The 17,718-nt window shown below is 40.3% G+C and overlaps 1 protein-coding gene across 19 annotated transcripts in view; it reads left to right on the plus strand.

Annotated features, from left to right (window-relative positions):
- Nucleotides 1-17,718, plus strand: part of KALRN (kalirin RhoGEF kinase) — a 496,146-nt gene that overhangs the window by 201,691 nt on the left and 276,737 nt on the right. For 17 of the 19 annotated variants that reach the window (XM_072040793.1, XM_072040795.1, XM_072040794.1 and 14 more), the window contains one exon: nucleotides 1,023-1,535. In XM_072040793.1, the coding sequence (XP_071896894.1) occupies nucleotides 1,023-1,535 (513 nt within the window). The other 2 variants (XM_072040799.1, XM_072040800.1) reach the window with 2 other exon arrangements.

A 17,718-nucleotide genomic window follows, 5' to 3' on the forward strand; every position in this document is an offset into this window, starting at 1 on the left:
GACTTTTGCGAGATTGCTGTGATTATTGGGTGTCTCCACTTCTGAAGAGCAGAAAATCCAACTTTCTGTAGAGGCATGACTTTTAGGGGGTAGACATGCAGCTGTTGGTGAACATTGCAAGCCTTGAAGGGTTACCAACTTGAGTGTTAACATGACAACACCAAAAATCTCTAGTATAACATTTGACACCCCATGCTTATGTTTCAGAAAAAAATACTTTGTCTAAATAAAAAATAAAAATGGGAAAAGCCATCAGTTGCTGGGTCCTTAAACTGTAATCTGCTTTCTAGGCACCCAGTGCATTTCTCTATCACTGATTACTGAGCCTAAATGAATTAAAACCATTTCTCATTCTGTATGATTCATGATCAGTTCTTTCTATTAGCAATAAATTCTAATTGTTAATACTCCAGTGACATTCCGCTTTTACATTGATTTTGGTTTAATTGCATTTGAAATTACTAATATGAAAGAGCTCTGCCTGTGGCAAAACCCAACTGCATAATCTGGAAGAAGAAAAAAAAAAAGTGCATATTGTAGGTTTTGGCAGGTCACAATACCTGCTTAAGTTCAAGTGCTTAAAACTTTTGCTGCTGTACAGGCACTAACCTGAATGTAATGTAAATCACAGAATCCCTGTAATACCATATACATGTTTAATGAATAATCATGTCCAGATATTTAACAGATGTAGGAAGAAGTCTTCACTGTCTGACTGGATTAAAATAATCTATGGCAGAAGCATTCCCATGATAAGTTTTTGAAGGAGAGTCTGGTTTGAAAAGACAGACATTATTACAGTAAATACCATGTCTTTAAATAAATAAATAGAATCAGTGCTATTAATAGAAAGCTTTTCAATCCAATTAATTCTTCAACATTAAACATCATTCTCAGCATCTTTAACAATGTTGTTGCAATTATGTATTGATGAGGAAAATAATCATTTCATGCTATTTATGGATTGTGCTGTTATTTCTTCTTAGTCACAAATTCTAATGCTGTCATTTTCTCTTCCTTAGACAAGTATGGTATCTGTTGAAGGCCTGGCAAAACTCGTAGATCCTTCCCAACTGACAGATGAGTTTGAAGGATCATTGGATTACAACCACGATGAATGGATAGAGTTGCGTGTCTCCTTAGAAGAATTTTTCAACAGTGCCATTCATCTATTATCAAGACTGGAGGACCTTCAGGAAATGTTGGCTAGGAAGGAGTTCCCGGTTGATGTCGAGGGCTCAAGGAGGCTGATTGATGAGCACACACAGCTTAAGAAAAAAGTGATTAAAGCTCCTGTGGAAGAACTGGATCGTGAGGGTCAGAGGTTATTACAATGTATAAGATGCAGTGATGGTTTTTCTGGTAGGAACTGCATTCCTGGAAGTGCAGACTTTCAAAGTCTTGTGCCAAAGATCACCAGCCTTTTAGACAAGCTGCATTCTACCCGACAACATTTGCATCAGATGTGGCATGTCCGCAAGCTAAAACTGGACCAGTGCTTTCAACTCCGGCTTTTTGAGCAAGATGCTGAGAAGGTAAGGGAAAACCTATTTTCTTCTTACTTTTACCCGGACTATCACAAGGGCTAATTATAGAAAAAAAATGTGATCATTTTCTCCTGTAATTAGACACATGAGGTATTCATCACAGGTGTAAATCTCATGTTGCCAGCTGATGTACTTTATGTGACTGGGAAACCAAATTGACTGAACTAATTGTTGGATGTAGCAGACATAATGACATCCAAGAATAACCTGCTTGTTTCACTTTTGATGAAAGTTAATTTGCTTTTTTTGTGTCACAATGGGTACATTTGGTTGATGTCAGCACATAAATTGGTCCTTTTTTCAAGTTTCTTTTACTAAGCTTATGAATATATTTATCTACATGTCGCAGCACCTAAAGAAGAATGATTTTAGGGTTTGATCCACTATGATTATTGTTTGTACTTCTTGTGAGGCTGTGGGAAATTTGTAGTTTAAATCATCCTAATTGTTATCCCAAACATTTTCATTTTCCCTATCCTAGGAAATCATAACAGGTTTTGCAACTGGTAAATCCTTTAGTAATGGAAGTGCGTACCAATGACATGGCCGTTTAGTTCCCACAGCATGAGATCTGAGAATGTGTTTAAGTTAAACATATAAACAGACCTAGAGAAAGCATTCTGAAATGATGACAGCAAGCAAACCTCACTGTGGCTGTTTTACATTAAATAACACATAAGGATGGCATTTGAGTTCATACCTGATGTTGAGTCAGTGGCCAAGATTCCTGTTCACCAGTGCAAGACCTTATTATTTGAGAAATATTTAACATTAAATTATTCCATAGAGATTGCATGGCGACTTCATAGTTCTTAGACATTTGTAATGTGGCGTATCAGCCTGAAAAGGACATAGAGTGTCTCGAAATGAAACACAGTACACAAAAGAATGTAGAGCAGCAGAAGTGGTGAGTAACATGGCTTTAGGAAGCTGTAGCGTGTAGTACCACTGCAGAGTTACATCCTCACCACCTCCCTCTTCAGAAGATATTCATTTGGGAACCTGTACTAGATAGGGAAGTCCCATATAAGCAAATCACAGCAGTTTGTCACGTTTGTTGAAAACACTGGCTAAAAAACAGAGTTCCCTAACCAGCTTTCAGACACAACAACCCTTCAAACTTCAGCAATCCACAATAAAGTAGGCTTCTCGCTATTACTATTTGTCTGCTGTTTGTCACTGGAAGCAGGTACCAATTTTGGTGAATTTGTTTTATAAAACCATGTCATTATGGAGTCTTGGCAGCCTCACTTTCTTAATACAGATGTGCTTGGCATCTCATTAGGTGTTTTTGTAAGAAGTCCTTGCTGCACATTTGAAATTCTAGGCCACAGAAGTAGGATATTCTCAGGGGAAAGTACTGAGCTCTTAGACTCTTGTTTATCTAGTCTGTATATCCATCAAAAGTCCCAATCTCCAGATCTTCTCCCCTTAATGTATGAGCCGGTTGTTTCACTACCATGTCTGCTGGGCCCAGGAGGGTTTGCAAAAGAAACGCGGACATCATCCGAAGGGGCGTCCCATTGAATATGATCTTTTAAATCAATTTATATTAATTTTAATTGCAAATTAATTTTCTTTTTAAATGTCAGGGAGAAGCACATTGCTGAAGCAAATACAGCCGTCAGTACTGCAGGGAAAAGCACAGGACATTGGTTTTCTGTGCATGTACTAAATATCTCTAAGGGATGCTAGGACAAAAAAGGCACCATTGTTGTATAATCAATCCTCCTCTTGGGAAAACCTTGAATTCAGATGAGTCTGCATAAAATGAGAATCACTGCAGAATCACTGAAGAATGCATAAGAGCAGAGATTTTCTTCAAAATGCTACAGTATTTTCTTCCTCTCCCTTTTCCTTGTGTATGCCATGCTATAAGCAGAGCACTTGCTGCTGTCCTTCTCAGTGGTGGCTGCATTTCAGTCAGCTTGGATTTTCCATTTCTTTGGGATTTTTCAGATGACAAGTGCTTGCTAACATAAGTTCTTATTTTTACTAATGATTACTTGCTATGCTATTAACCTTATCAGCTGAAAGCTCTCAGATCAAGTCAGTGTCTGTGAAGCTGTTGTTGCCCAGCACTTTTCTGTAGTGTTGAAGGAAGTTTCTGAAACACTTTTCCCTTTCTTTCTCCTGAACAAGCACAAATGGATGGTGTGATACAAGCCTGAGCACTGTGACAGCTGGGCTCTTTGCATGTGTTATTCTGAGGTTAAGTGCAAGGTTTGGGCAAGTCAGCAGGTACATGAAACTTTGAGGTGAAGACAGAAGCAGTGAGAACATGAATCTTCCCTTTTTCACACTGGCTGTCTTGAGCAATTCCTGACTGACAAAACAGGTGTTTTGATCTTCTAGGTATCTCTTATTCATTTACCTCTCATAATCAATAAACATAAACTAAGCACACAGTCTTGCTTTGGCTTTTCTGAGTAGCTCTCCTTGCCTTACTTTGATGAGTACTGTATTATCCCAAAGAATAAAAAATATTTTGTTGCATTATTCTCACAAGTCAGAGTTTGTAATCTTTTCGGTTTATGAAATTCTCCCTAAAATTCTTCCAGTGAAGGTTGCAAAGCCTTTTACTTCACATTTCACATAGGTAGACTGATGTAAAATATTGATGTGCTTATTCTCCTTTTGCAGATCTCTTTGAAGTAGTCTGATCATCTGAGACTGGAATGTACTTGTCTCATAAAAAGTTCAGAGCAAAACCCAGACTGAGAGCTGTCTCCGCTGTATATATATCCAGCACAATGTGTCTGTGTTTTGAATTTTAAAGTTTCCGGGTACCTCTGTTTGCTCACTTGAACTCTACCCTCTACTATTAGGTATGGTAGCAGAGCCATGGTCTTCATCTCCTGGGGAGAGGCACAGCTCTTACCCTATAGCCTGGATATGTCATTTAGTGCTAATCAAATGACAACTTTAATACCTGATAAAAGCTCAAACTCCAACACAAAATTCTGAATATGAGTAAGACGTTAGGGCCTTGAAAAATATCTGTGTTGTCATTGGGTGGTATTTTAGGAAAAAAGTTCCAAAAGGTGAAAATGGACAAGGACTTTCCATTTTCTGGACACCTCTGATTTTAAAAATTTCAGCTGTCCTCATTGCCTGAAAAATTGTTAAAGATAAGATAGAAAAAAAAGGGGGACACAAGATGGAAAAACACACAGTATTTTCAGACAGGTTTATTTTTGAACCACTTGGTATTAAAATACTACATTTGTTCAAAGCAAATCAGTTCACTTTTTTCCCTATAGAGCCTCTCTATTGGAACATTTATAAATGACAGTCGCTGGCTGGACACGTGAATTATTCAAACTACAGGTATCACAACTTAAAGAAGGTCTGCATGCTTCTCTGCTAAGCATCTCATATCACTGGCAAATAAAAGGAGAGGATGGCAGTCACAAACCAGTGGGTGAGAGCCCAGTCGCCTGTGGAGAAACTTTGTCTCCGAGTCAGACCTTTGGTGTTTTATTTTCCTGTGCTGGGGCAGAGGGAGCGGAAAAGTTGGGCTCTGCCATCGGCACAGCACAGTGAGATGGGATCACCAGATGGAGGCTGGAAGCTCCCTGAAGCTCAAGTCAGCAGGCAGGGCAGCCACGCGGGGAGCTTTGGCAGAGCGCTGCGAGGAAGTTCACATGCTGTGCAGTGCCGACTGTAATGATCTGCTGATAAATAACACATTTCAGCTGCAAGTGTAGCCCCAGCTCTCACTGCTCGACAAATTAATTCCTCACCAGCCAATATACGTACATACATATAGATGTACACAAGTCTGAAACGAGAGCTGAGTCTTCGCTGTGTTTTTACTCGGTAACAAGGAAAATACTTTAGTGATCAGTTACATGAAAAAAAATGTGGTCCAGTCCAAACTGAATATTGTTTAAAATAAACAAACAAACAAAAAAAAAAAAAACACAATGAACATAGATCCAACTATTAGAACTATCTGAGAAATGTTAATTGGTTGGTTGAAATCTGGACAGGGCAAAGAATTCAGGCAAGAGTCCACATGTTTTGCACTGAATAAATACCAAAAAAGACAAAAAATTATCCATACACTCTGCACTTTCCAGTCCTTCTGGAAATCATTTGTAACTGGCACCCAAATTGACTTTTGTAGGAATTTCCCCATTTTGGATTTGTTCCATATCAATTTTACTACCCTCATGTAAGTGAATGAAAAACAGTTATCATGATGTAATCAGTGTTGTCCACATTAAAATAGATGATATAGTCATCAGCTGGACTGAACCTAGGGTCTCTGTTACAAACCTGTAACACCAGAGCAAAGACAGAGCAGGCTGCTGTAAAATCACTGGAGTCAGCCTCTATCGAGAGCCAGAGGAGACTTGCATGGTTGTTTGGTCGCTCTCTCTCCTTCTGCTTTCTGCCTTTCCACAGAGTCCACAACACAAACTCTAAAAAAAATGGCAATGGTTGGTGGAAAATGCAATGAGTGAATTTCACTGGAAGCTTGTGGTGGAAGAAATATTTTGTTTGGATAGGGCCAGCTTTGTGGAAAGTCTAGTGGCAAACCACTGGCCACATCAAGTATTCAGGGGGCAGCGAAGCAGCAGGCTTGCAGTCAAAACCTTCTGCTCATCCATACTAAAGCTTCCCTTTGAAAAGGATAGCTCGGCCTGTGCTTTTCTCTGTGGAGCAGCTCTGGGAAGCTGTGCTGGCTGCGAGGGGCTGCTGTGGTACTGCTGCTCTGCGGGTGGCTGCAGAGAAGGAGCAGAGGGCTCCCTGCGGCTCCTACCCCACCGCAGTCATCGCTCCCATTTCCCGGATGATGGGACTGGTCTGGGATGATGGGAAGATTTCAGTAAGCGTAAGAGTGATCAGAATGTGATAAAATGTGAAGTCCTTATGGTAAAAGACACTTTTAGAGAGGGGGAGGACTAAACAAAAGGGTCAGGAGGGGAATAAGGTGGGATAATAGTGGCACTAATTCCCCTGCATCCCACTGCCATGAGGGACAGTGAGAGCACAGGACCAAGGAGCAGATTCTGCATCCCTCTCCTCACATGCAGTGCTGCTTCAGGCCTTTTCCTCTGCCTGGGCTCCTTAAATAAGGGAACTAATGAGAGCTGTTTTACCAGATAGGCTCTATTAGACTCGGCCTCCATTTAGTCAAATAATTATGAGGCATTTGGTTTCTGAAAGAGGAAAATCACAGACACACCGTCTACCGTTTACAATTATTTTGAAGTACCAGATGAAATGCAGGAGTTCCTGGTTTGGAACCTAATTTAACACCATGCAGAGTTAGTCTAGAAGAGTACAAAGAACCTCTAGTTTCACAACGAAGTTAAAGCAAGAGAAGATTATCCAGTAAGCGTATAATCTTAGTATTTGAGCCATGCTCACACTATTATTGGAGTATTACATGTGTCAAGGGTTTATGTTCCTCAGAAAGAAGGAATGCTGTGCAAGCTATTTGTTGTCTAAAAAGATGCAGGATAAGTTTTATTGGAAAAAAAGAAAAAAAAAAAGAAAAAAAAAGAAAAATGTAGAAATTTACCTTTTGGTTTAGGAAAAAAAGGTGGTAGGAAGAAAGAACTACTGAAATCTTGCTGTTGAGTGAAGGGAGGCTATCAGTGTATTTGTGACTGTGTGATACATGTCCACATTAACCATTTCATACATTACTTCCCTTTATACTGCACTTTAAAATTCTGATGCTGTATGTTCTGTAATAAAATGCATTACAAATCTGATGATATGATCCTTCTTGCTAATAGGAGCCAGTTTATTTTATTACAGTCCATTAGGCAGGGGAATTGTAACTGCTCCTTTAGTCAAGTGATGCTGTTTCAAGAAGCATTTCTAAGAAATGGATCTTAGCTGACTTTCTGGAAGAGCAGCATTAGAAAGATTAAAAAGATCAGCAATATCTTTACCTCCTTCCTCATTTCCCTTCATCTCTACGTTTCCTTCTTGCAGCAGTGTCAAAACACTTTGGAATTGATACATATAACTAGATGATATAATTTTATTATTTATACTATGTCATTATTAACCCTTAAGGATTTGTCTAACACCAAAAGGCACAGCACCTGGGACAGACTCCTCTGACTGAGATAAAATCTACTCAGTGAAAGAACATTTCACCACTCTTATTTCACTTCTGGAAGCACTTGCTTTCTTTGGTCTGTTCTACATGCCATATACGCAATTGCCTCCACAATTTTGTGTGAAACATTGGCTTAGAAATTAATGGAAAGGGGATGTGTCCCAGGGAGCAAGAATGGGAAAGTGGTGAGGGAAGCACTCAGAAGCTGATGGAGCTGTCGTGTGAAATGAATGCAAAGTCAGTGAGTTCTGGGACATGGTTAATTAGGGCTGGGGAGGAGGCATGTTAGGAGGGGAAAGAACCAGAACTGGGATAATAACAAGAGCATGTCCTTAGTGTCTTGCACCAAAGAGACATATATATGCCCCCTGTGCTGTTTCACTGGGAAAGGATTTGTTATTGAATGAGCATATTTAACTGTTAACAGTAATAATCATGCTGGCATAATAAGCATGGATTAGACATGGATTTTTGCGTAGGATTTAGATTTCATTGAAGCTCCATGAGTACCCCATTGGCGTACAGAACTCAGCGTGCCCTGGATTTTCCACCTAAGCACTTACACCACTGATATCACAACAGCACAGTAAGTGAGCATCACAGTAAGGAGCTTTCCTGGAGATTTTGAACACAGGGGGTGTTGTTAGACCTGAGGTAAGCTCCATAAGACTTCCTCACTAAAAGGAGTCAATAAGCTTAGTGTCTTCTGCAGAGACATTTGACTGAGGATCTACATGAGGCTCATTTGAGCATGTTTCTTTCGTTCTTAGCCCATCCCAAATGCCTGTGCAGACAAAGGGTAGTGGCCCTGAGGTACAGATACTGACTGGGAGAGGCACAATACTGGGGTCTATGCTTGTGAAGAGGCATGTGTTTGCAGAGGGCTTTGTAAGAAGAGTGACCAAGAATTTGACTAAGTACAAATGAAATCCCCTGCCCATAACCCCAGAAACAGAGTTCTCAGAGATCACAAGGGTTTGATTTGTTGTTGATACCTAGCCCTCTCATTCCAAAGCAGCTACTTCTCTCTTCATCAGGTGAAGCCACTCAGTTTCTTTATTATTATTGTTTCTTTATTATTATTGTTTCTTTATTATTATTCTTTATTATAGTGATGCACTATATGATATTCCAGTTATGCAAGTGCACATTTGCAATGCTGTGGGCACCTTGATTTGCCAGGGCTTATATTAGTCCTAATGTAACAAAAATTGGCTTTGAAAATGTACCTGACACAATTGGTTTTATTTTTAACTACAGAAAAAATGCAGAGGTCTCTATTTATGGATCTTAAAAGGAATAGAGAGGTCTTTGTGACCAAAGATTGCTTAATTGCAACATCTATTCAAAGTATTTTAAAGTTGCTTTACCTTCTCTTTCTCTGCCTTTTCTCATACATATGGACTCATGCACAGAGCACAGTGTCTGTTCTCTTCTGAAATTGTGTTTCCATGTCTGGTGTCTACTCTCTCATACTGCAAGTGAAAATTCTTTCTTTTATAATCTGAAGTTTCCCCTGGCATATGGTGCCTTTTTTGGTATAGAAATTCTCACTAGGTGGCTGTTCTTCCTCGTTCATAAAATCAGGCTTGGGATGCCAGTGTGGGAAAGGGAAGTCAGCTATCAGTCCAAATAAGCTGCCATGTAAGTAGAAGATCATCGAGGACTTACCATTACTCCTGTTATCCTTGTGCCATTCTTGGTGTTTAAGCCCACTCTGAAACAAAGGTGACAACAGAGGGGATGAGCCCCATGTTGAGCATAGTGTTTGCACTGACACAGAATTGCTAATATGAGGCAGAACACAGAAAATGAGCACAGTTAGGTTCCTAAATTGCTGAACTGGCAGACACCATCTAAAAATATCAGATCCTAAAACACTGGAAGGATAATTATATAGATGACTTGTAAGGAAGGTTCAACTTGAGACTGAGCTGGGTGCACAAACAACAGTTAAGTGCACAGTTATGTAGCACCTAGCACAGTAATGGAGTGAATTGGGCTGGGGCATTGGCTGTTTCCAACAAAGAAATGCAGCTTTGCAGTTGAAAAAATGCCCTTGCAGATGTAATGGCATGGAAACATTCCTTGTGAATACAGATACATATCCACACATGATTTAAGTTGCTTTAGTATAGTACCGAGAATATTCAGCTTCACTTCAGATGTTTTGTGTAAAACATTTCTAATAGCATCAAGGACAAAGGACCAACACAGAAAATTCATATCAAAGAGAGAACCTCTACATCCATTCTTAAAAATCTTTGTGTTTCCCTAAATGAACCTATGCCAGCTCTAATCGCTTTTATTTAATTACATCACACATCTTAGAATAAAGGAGGCTTTAATAAAACAGGTGAGAATTGAAAGCATGCAACAATAACTCTATTGTGACAGCAGTTTTTCATTAATTTTCAGTGTGTTTATTCAAATGTGTCCTGTATCGTGTTCTTTTTTTTTCTTTTTTTTTTCCCCATTTTAAGATAATAGAATTCTTGCTACTGAGTACTGCTTTTGCTCTGTCTTGAGGCAAGTAGTCAGTGCTTTCTGTTTTGGACAAGCCACTATTAGATGGTCTGATGCAGCTGAATAAACAGTATTATATTCTGAATCCATCTTTTCTGATTATTTTTTTTCTGAAGCTCAGTGGCAGCAGAAAAGGGTTTAGGCTCATAGATACCCCAAATTACTAGGTTTGCATGACCTCAATTTTTTTCTTTTTTTTTTTTAAAGAAACAGAGTTTGCCTAGAAACAGAAAAATAATGAGGGATGATTGCACAGAATGTGCATTGACAGCCTCTTGTGTTGCTGTGAGCATAGATGTCATGTGCTGAAGAGATATCAGAGTGGGATCAACACCTTCAATTTTAGTGGGCTCTAAGGATGCTGCTAAACTGTGTATAATCTGCAATGCCCCTCTCCAAGTCATGGACATGAAAGAACTGTTGGTGAACTGAGGGGTAAAAACACTTCAGCATCTATAAAGACAAGGTATCTTCAAAAATCTTTAACAGAAAGATGAATCCTGTGTAGCCTATATCTTGTAGTTAGAAACCTGCATGCTGGGACTTCCACTCATTGCAGGCTATAGCTCTGAATTAAAGATGCAGCTAGCTGGCGCCTGCTCTGTTTAATATGAAGTAGGATTCTAGCAGGTTGCTAATGCCACCCTCAATTTGTTGCCGACAATCTAAAGTGAAGAGTTGTTGGAGCGGGAAGTAATCATGGGGGGCTCTGTGGGAACTGTTCATTACTTTGACCACTGCTGGTCACACTTAATAAGATCCTGTTCTTGGTATTTGTAGGAAAGAACAGATTTTGCAAGATCAAGAGATCATTATAGGAGATTTTAACTTCCCTCAAAGCACAAACAGAGCTCATTTCTGCTAATTAGATTGTAAAATCAAAATATCTTCTTTATTAGTGATGTACCAAAGGAGCTTCTGGATTTTTCAGTGTCAAGCTTCTATCCTGCTATTTTCTTTTTTATCAGGCAAGGCCACAGGGGGTCTTCCTCTGCGTACCAATTGCACTATGAACATTTGCTTTTCTACCCTTCCATCCACCAGTAGAAGGTTTAGGGACAAAGCTAATAACAGGATAAATCCACAAGTACGTGCCAATTGCTTTGTGTAGCTCCTACAACAGAAAGCTTCTACAAACCCATTTTTGCCATCTGGTTTGAGGAAGTGTGGGATTGCCTTGCCTGCTGAGCAGAGCAGTCGAGGTAATTGGATAAATACGCGTCAAAAATCTTTCCAGTGGATGTTTTTCTAGTGGTGAATGTCACCTACCATGTTACAACCATCATTTGTTTCTCTTTGGAGGAAGTGACAGGACTCCTTTTGGAGTCCACTGTTGATATTTCTGTTTCTGCTGCAGTGAGTCTATAGTTGGTTTGACAGATCAGAGGATACAAACTTCCTTCCATAACACTTCCACAACTGGACCTGCGTTCAGACTCCATAAGCAAAGCACATTAGAATTTTCTGAATTCCATCTGCAGTGCTGATTTTGTAGATATGGACAGCTGTCCATCAAGAGGAGCAATCATCTGCCAGAGACTGATTGCTGTTGAGCTGGATCAGCTTTGGAGCAGCAAAATAAAAGTACAAAGAATGGAAGGTTCAAAGCAAAAAATGGGGAATTAAAAACCACAGGGGTTAATTGCCTTTCCTCCTGTCACAAGGGAAGTCTGTCCTGAAGTAGGAGTCCTGATCTGATGTGCAAAATAGATATCTCAGTGCTTTCCATCTTTCTGTATCGATTCATCCTGCCCTGTGCTGCCAAATCTGCATATTTTTTATTTTTTTTTCAGGCAGCTAAATATGTTGCCTCCACAGCACTTAGAAATGAACCTGATCTTTTTGATGGGTGTGTAAAAACAATAACAACTCCTTGCCCCATTGCTATAGCTAGGGATGAGGAAGACCTGCGCATTTCCTTCATGCTAAGTGTGCCCTATAACATAGTTTAGCGCTCTACAGCACTTACTATCCAGCTTGCACTGGATCATCCAACACGGCTGTGACCTTTCAGAGTAAGAGGGCAGAACATTAGCTGAGTGATGGCGTAGTTCCTGCTTTGTTTCCTAACTCTGGCAGCAATCACCTTGCAGTCCGTCCGCGCCTAACTGTAAGGAAACAGCTCTGAAGCCTGCCGTTATTGGAACTGGAACATGGTGTGCTGTACTATTTGTAGTTTCCTGCTGCCGACATTGGATATGCAGTTACTATTCCTCTTGCTTCCTCCATGAACATTAGAATGGATCCAAAAATAATTGAAGGCAGTATGTTCTGATAGAATATTTTTGCATTTGCACAAATTTCCTCTTTATTTCTGTTGCCAATTTTGATATAGAGCATTTTGAAGCTGTTTCAGCTTCTCCAACTTGGCACCACTGGGAGGCACAGGAATGCTCCCCTGATCAGTATGGCAAGATAAAGTGTTTTGGCATCTGAATACAGACCTAAAACTCATTTTTAGGTACAAATATAGGATATTATAACCAAGAAGTTCTGCTTTAACTAATGAAGGCAAGGAGACCCAAATGCTCTAAAGGGCAAGGAAGCCTACACATATAGAAAGAGAAGAAAGCAGGTTTTTTTTGTTTTGTTTTTTTTAATTGCTTTGATCCTCAAGAAGGTTAGGTGCTAAAAGCCTAGGTGTCAGGAAATAATGCAATTATACTGTGCATGAGGTTAACAGACCTATTCTGCAGCATCTTTCAGAGGTATCTATGTGATTATTCCTAAACGAACATCTTCCTTGCCTGGATGAAATGCTTTAAATGGCCCATACTTGGCAAAGTTTAGGTTCTTAAAAGTATATCTTAAATTAGACTTCATAACTATTTATAGGGACACACGATGGTGGGTATGCAGTCAAGAGGTTGCCTCCTCAGGAACTGGTGGTGGCTGAAGAGGTGAAGCCAGGAGCACAGTCGGTGGTTGATTTCCAGTATCAGTGTCACTATAGACTAAGATGCTCTGGCTTTTCTTCTTGCATACCATATGCATTATGGAAAAAAAAAAAAAAAGAAATGTTTTCTTGAGCCTTCATGTATTGCCAAAATCTTCAATGTCTTACTTCTAACACAGGCACTGAAAAGGTGTTGCAAGCAAAACAGTCTCAAGTTGAGAATTTTTGCTTAGTTCATTGCTAATCAACACACATGTCTGATCTTGGTAATGGTGATGAAAAGCAAAAATAGGACACAATGAAACAGTCTCAATTTCCCCTATTTTTGTCATGGTTTATAGTCAGTCCATCAAAATACTTCTGGCGGGGAGACAGGCAGTGGAGGAAGTCAGGGATAATGTTTGCATGAGTTTTTTTCTGCCAATGTTACAGCTACTCTCCAATTCTTAACATTTTCCTGATGCTGTGTTCCTTAGTGTCCCTGTCCCAGTGTGGGTCACCTCTGGTCCCTCAGCAGTGTCTCTGCCATGGAGCCCCTCCACCCCACCCCACCCCACCCCACCACTGAGAATGTCTTCAGTCCTCAGCTACTTCCTTTTTCTTCCCCAAATGCTGTATCTGGGTGCCCCTCTGGCTGACGGGCATTTTGGTGTGATGGTTGGGTTCTGGCATGTGGTGGTTTTCCCCACTGGGGTGGCTCATGGCCTCCTCCTGCTGTCCCACTGTGCAGACCCTTGTTGGTGCCTGTTGTTCGGCAGCATAGGCAAGCACCATCGTTAGAAACCCCCGCTCCTCACCAAATTAGCTTTCACAATCCTTGTGATTTGGACTGAGCTGGATTTAAATCTTTTCAGCAGCAAACCTCTTCACTGAGGTAGGCCCTACGGCAGTCCTCTGAAAACTGGGGAGCTGGAGCAGCGGCAGCAAGGCCTGGTGCCACCTGAGCTTGTGTGCTGAGGTGGGGAACACATCCACCCTCACAGCTTGCCAGATTTGCTGGTGTAGAGGGGGAAGATGGAGCTGTCTGGTTTAAGGGATGTGGAAATAGCCAGGGTACAGCCCTGCCTGCTGCAGTGGGGCCGGCTGGAAACACCCCGAATTCCAGCAGGAAGCTGGTGCCTTCAGCTGTCTTTCTGCACAGAGATGCTGGCTCCAGACCCAACGTTTCATGACTTGTCTGGAGTTAAAACCTGTGATTACCCTACAGCTGTATCTCTGGGCTTTAGACATGGGTAATTTTGGTAGGGGAAATGCCACGCTTCTGATACGAAACAGTAAACATCTGTCTGGCTGTTTCGTTTGTAGTGGCAGCTATCTGGAGTTGCAGGAATGTCACACATGCTGGGCATGGAACCAGAGCCTATAAAGTCACCAAACTCATACAGCATTTTCAAGTGAATGAAGTTTACTATATATTTCCCAGATTCTGAACATTAAGAGGAACATTTCCTCATCTGGGAGAACCACTCTGATCTCTTCATAATTTATACTGTTTGTTGTTTTTTTGTTTGTTTGTTTTTTCTGTTCACCCAAATGCTGTTTATTTGTTTCTTTTAGTATTACATTCGTTATGTAGCCAGTGCATTGATTTACACTTAGGTAGCACACAGTTTTCTGCAAATGAGTTATACTTGGGAAAGGCAGTTTCCATTCTAAGGAACAGAAAATTCTTTCCAAGAATGCCTGAGTGTTTGGTGTCTCCAACTGCAGTGGAAAGGCACGATATTTCAAAAAATGAAGCAAACATGAGGATGCATAAAATACGCCCAGATATCATTAGACATATTTATGTATTCAGTATCTGTAATTTTCTCCCACCTTCAACAATAAAATTATTGCTTCTCTATTCAGCATTACAGGAATCTCATGCCTTACTCTGTGCATGACTGTGCCTTCATATCTGTCAGGAAAAAAACACATATCTCTTACTCTGGTATTTAGTAGGAAAATTCAGCATGAGTATGTTAGAAGGGGTGCTCTGACATTAATACAAAGCTATTTGTCACGTCACATATCTAGTTAATTTTCTAGTGGGTTGACAGTTGGGCCCATTGTCTGGAATAATTTAATGTGCTGTAGCTTAAACTTACTTTACTCTATGAATCATATACACAGATATTTATAATGGAAAAACTGTGTTCATGCAGTGTTGAGGTTACACAAATACAGCTGTAGGTCTGAATCTTCAGCTGGTGTAAATTGGCTTCATTGGCACAACACCAATTTGCCCTGGCTGAGGACTGTGCCGAACACATGTGAAAGGGAAAGATCTGGCTGAAGTATCAGCTTGTCCGTCATTGTCTGTGAACAAGAAACAAACACAGAAACAAGCACAAATTTGTGTTTAGGCCCTGGTTTAGCAAAGCACTGAAATGTACACTGAGCTCTATTTTAAACCTATAAGTATTTTGATTTAATTAAGGATGTATGTGACAGAGTGGAGATGGGGATCTCAGTCAATTGGGAATTCTCATGCGTTGAAGCAGTTGTCATCAAAATTTTCATCAGAAGTTCTCCTTGGGTCCAAAAATTATTCTCGGCCAGCACAGTCTCACCAGAAGAACAGCCATTCTCCTAGTGACCCTCTATGTAACCTGCCCCATGTCAGGCCCTATGGGCACTAATTAGTGTCGTTGACCCTAACCAGCCTCATCTGGTCCTCCCCAACTCATGGGCCCGGAGCTTCATTTCAGCTCAGCTGTGGTATATTAGCCTATAGCCTATGCCATAGGTTCTGCTGAACAGCATATGGATGCATGGTCTGACTTTCTAGTGTGATTTGTGACCTGTATTGCTCATGTGGACTATCCCTGTGATGAATTTCTTGATTCAACTTCACTGCTCTCAGGTCTTGGGGGCCGTAGGGCCATGGGACTCCTCTCTGGTTGAGGAGTCCCATGCCTGCTGCTGGGTTATGGTTCCCAGATCCTCATCCCTTAGGGAGGGGCTGGCCTGGACACCCACCGTCAGCTCTCTGTTTGGCTGAATTTAGCCTTGAGGTTGGAGCAGGGAGGTTTCCTCTATTCCAGGTAAATGGGCTTATTTGTTGGACTGCTGGCTCTTTTGCAGTGGAACACTTTTGGCTCTTTTCTTCACGGCCTTTGTGAAGGTGTTGCAAACTTTCTTTGTAGATTTTTAGGAGACCTCTGTATAGCCTATTCTGATTAAACTGTAGCTATGCTTCTTGTTTGGAGGCACTGGAGATTTAATACTGTTATTATTTGGTTAATTTCTTTTTATAAAGGTAGCTGATACAGTGCTTTCCAAGACTGAGTCCTCCTGTGTCAGTATAGGTTGTGTATATACCACAAAAATGTTCTGCGGCCTTCCTCTTGTTAAAGTACTGGTGAAGTTCAATTGCAGGAGATACAAAGAATATGGCTTGATTTATCTTTAACCGAATTGCTCTGAATGCTTTAATTCACTTAATGTGATAGGCATAGACCTTGTAGTTGGAAACTTCTTGTGAACCTCAGGAGAGAGGCTCTGGTAGTTTCTGCTCTACGTGTGTTATTTTGTTTATATTTTGGAGGCATATGAAAATGAACTTGCTGAGCCTTAAATGGGCTTGCAGTGGAACTTTCCACTTTCTGTTGTAGATTAGTCAATTTAACACTGGCTGGGTAGTTTTGAAATTCCAAAATACGCATGGATTCTTATATGGATGTTTTCTTAATAAGCAACACAGGCTTATTTCTAATGGTTTCCCACCTATGGACCATGGTTTCTTAGTAGTTGGTATTCGTTAAAGCTGACTTATTATTTGAAGCTTTTGACTTGCTGTAACGCTTACCTTGAAAAACTTTATGGGGTCCCCAAACTGGAAAAAGTACAACAAATGCTGTTACAGTAGGGCATATTATTTGGTTTTCATCTGGCATATAATTAGTCGCCTGTCCTCTACTCAACTACAGGCTTTTTTTTTTTTTCTTTTTAGATTAACAATGTTTTTCCTCTTTGTTAGCAGCATATGGAGGCATAGTGTGAGAATATGTTTATGCCTGGTGTATTATATGTGAGACTGTAGTTTATTAAAAAAATCCACCTTGTTTGCTTTTTCTGAGTGCTTTTAAATTTTTTTTCTTATTTGGAACATAATTTGAGCTGTGTTTGTGAGAACAAATCTAGTAACTGCTACTGTTATTTGTCGATATTTATGCTGGAGGTGACCAAGAAAAAAAAAGCCAGGTAATGCAGTAAGTACAGATGTTGATTCAGTAGCTGTTGCTCTCCTTTTTGCGCACCTTCTTTCTATGAGTCCAGAAGCACAGATTAATCTAGATCATCAGCTAGAGTATTTCCAGGGAGATAAAAAATGACACTCCCCAGAGTCCTGTTAGGACCTTAACTTGGATAGTAAGATGACCATCAACCAGAACATGTACAGAGGGAGGCTGCCTCTTATGAGGAAAGACTAAAAGACCTGGACTTGTTCACACTGGAAAAGATCTCACACCTTGGAGGAGGATGTGTTTTAACTTGAAGAAAATCTTGACGTAAGAGCAAATGTGTATAAACTACCCATGAGTTTGATTTAGACCTGGGAGACTCTGAAAGCTTCATACTGAATATCCCTGAGAATACCTGGATGTATTCTTGATGTGTATCCTATATTGTTCAAGATGGTGTGGTTATAGTAGTTATCATTCTGCTTTTACTTA

This window comes from Anas platyrhynchos, chromosome 7 (assembly GCF_047663525.1).
Source record: "Anas platyrhynchos isolate ZD024472 breed Pekin duck chromosome 7, IASCAAS_PekinDuck_T2T, whole genome shotgun sequence".
In the NCBI taxonomy this organism is placed as follows: domain Eukaryota; kingdom Metazoa; phylum Chordata; class Aves; order Anseriformes; family Anatidae; genus Anas; species Anas platyrhynchos.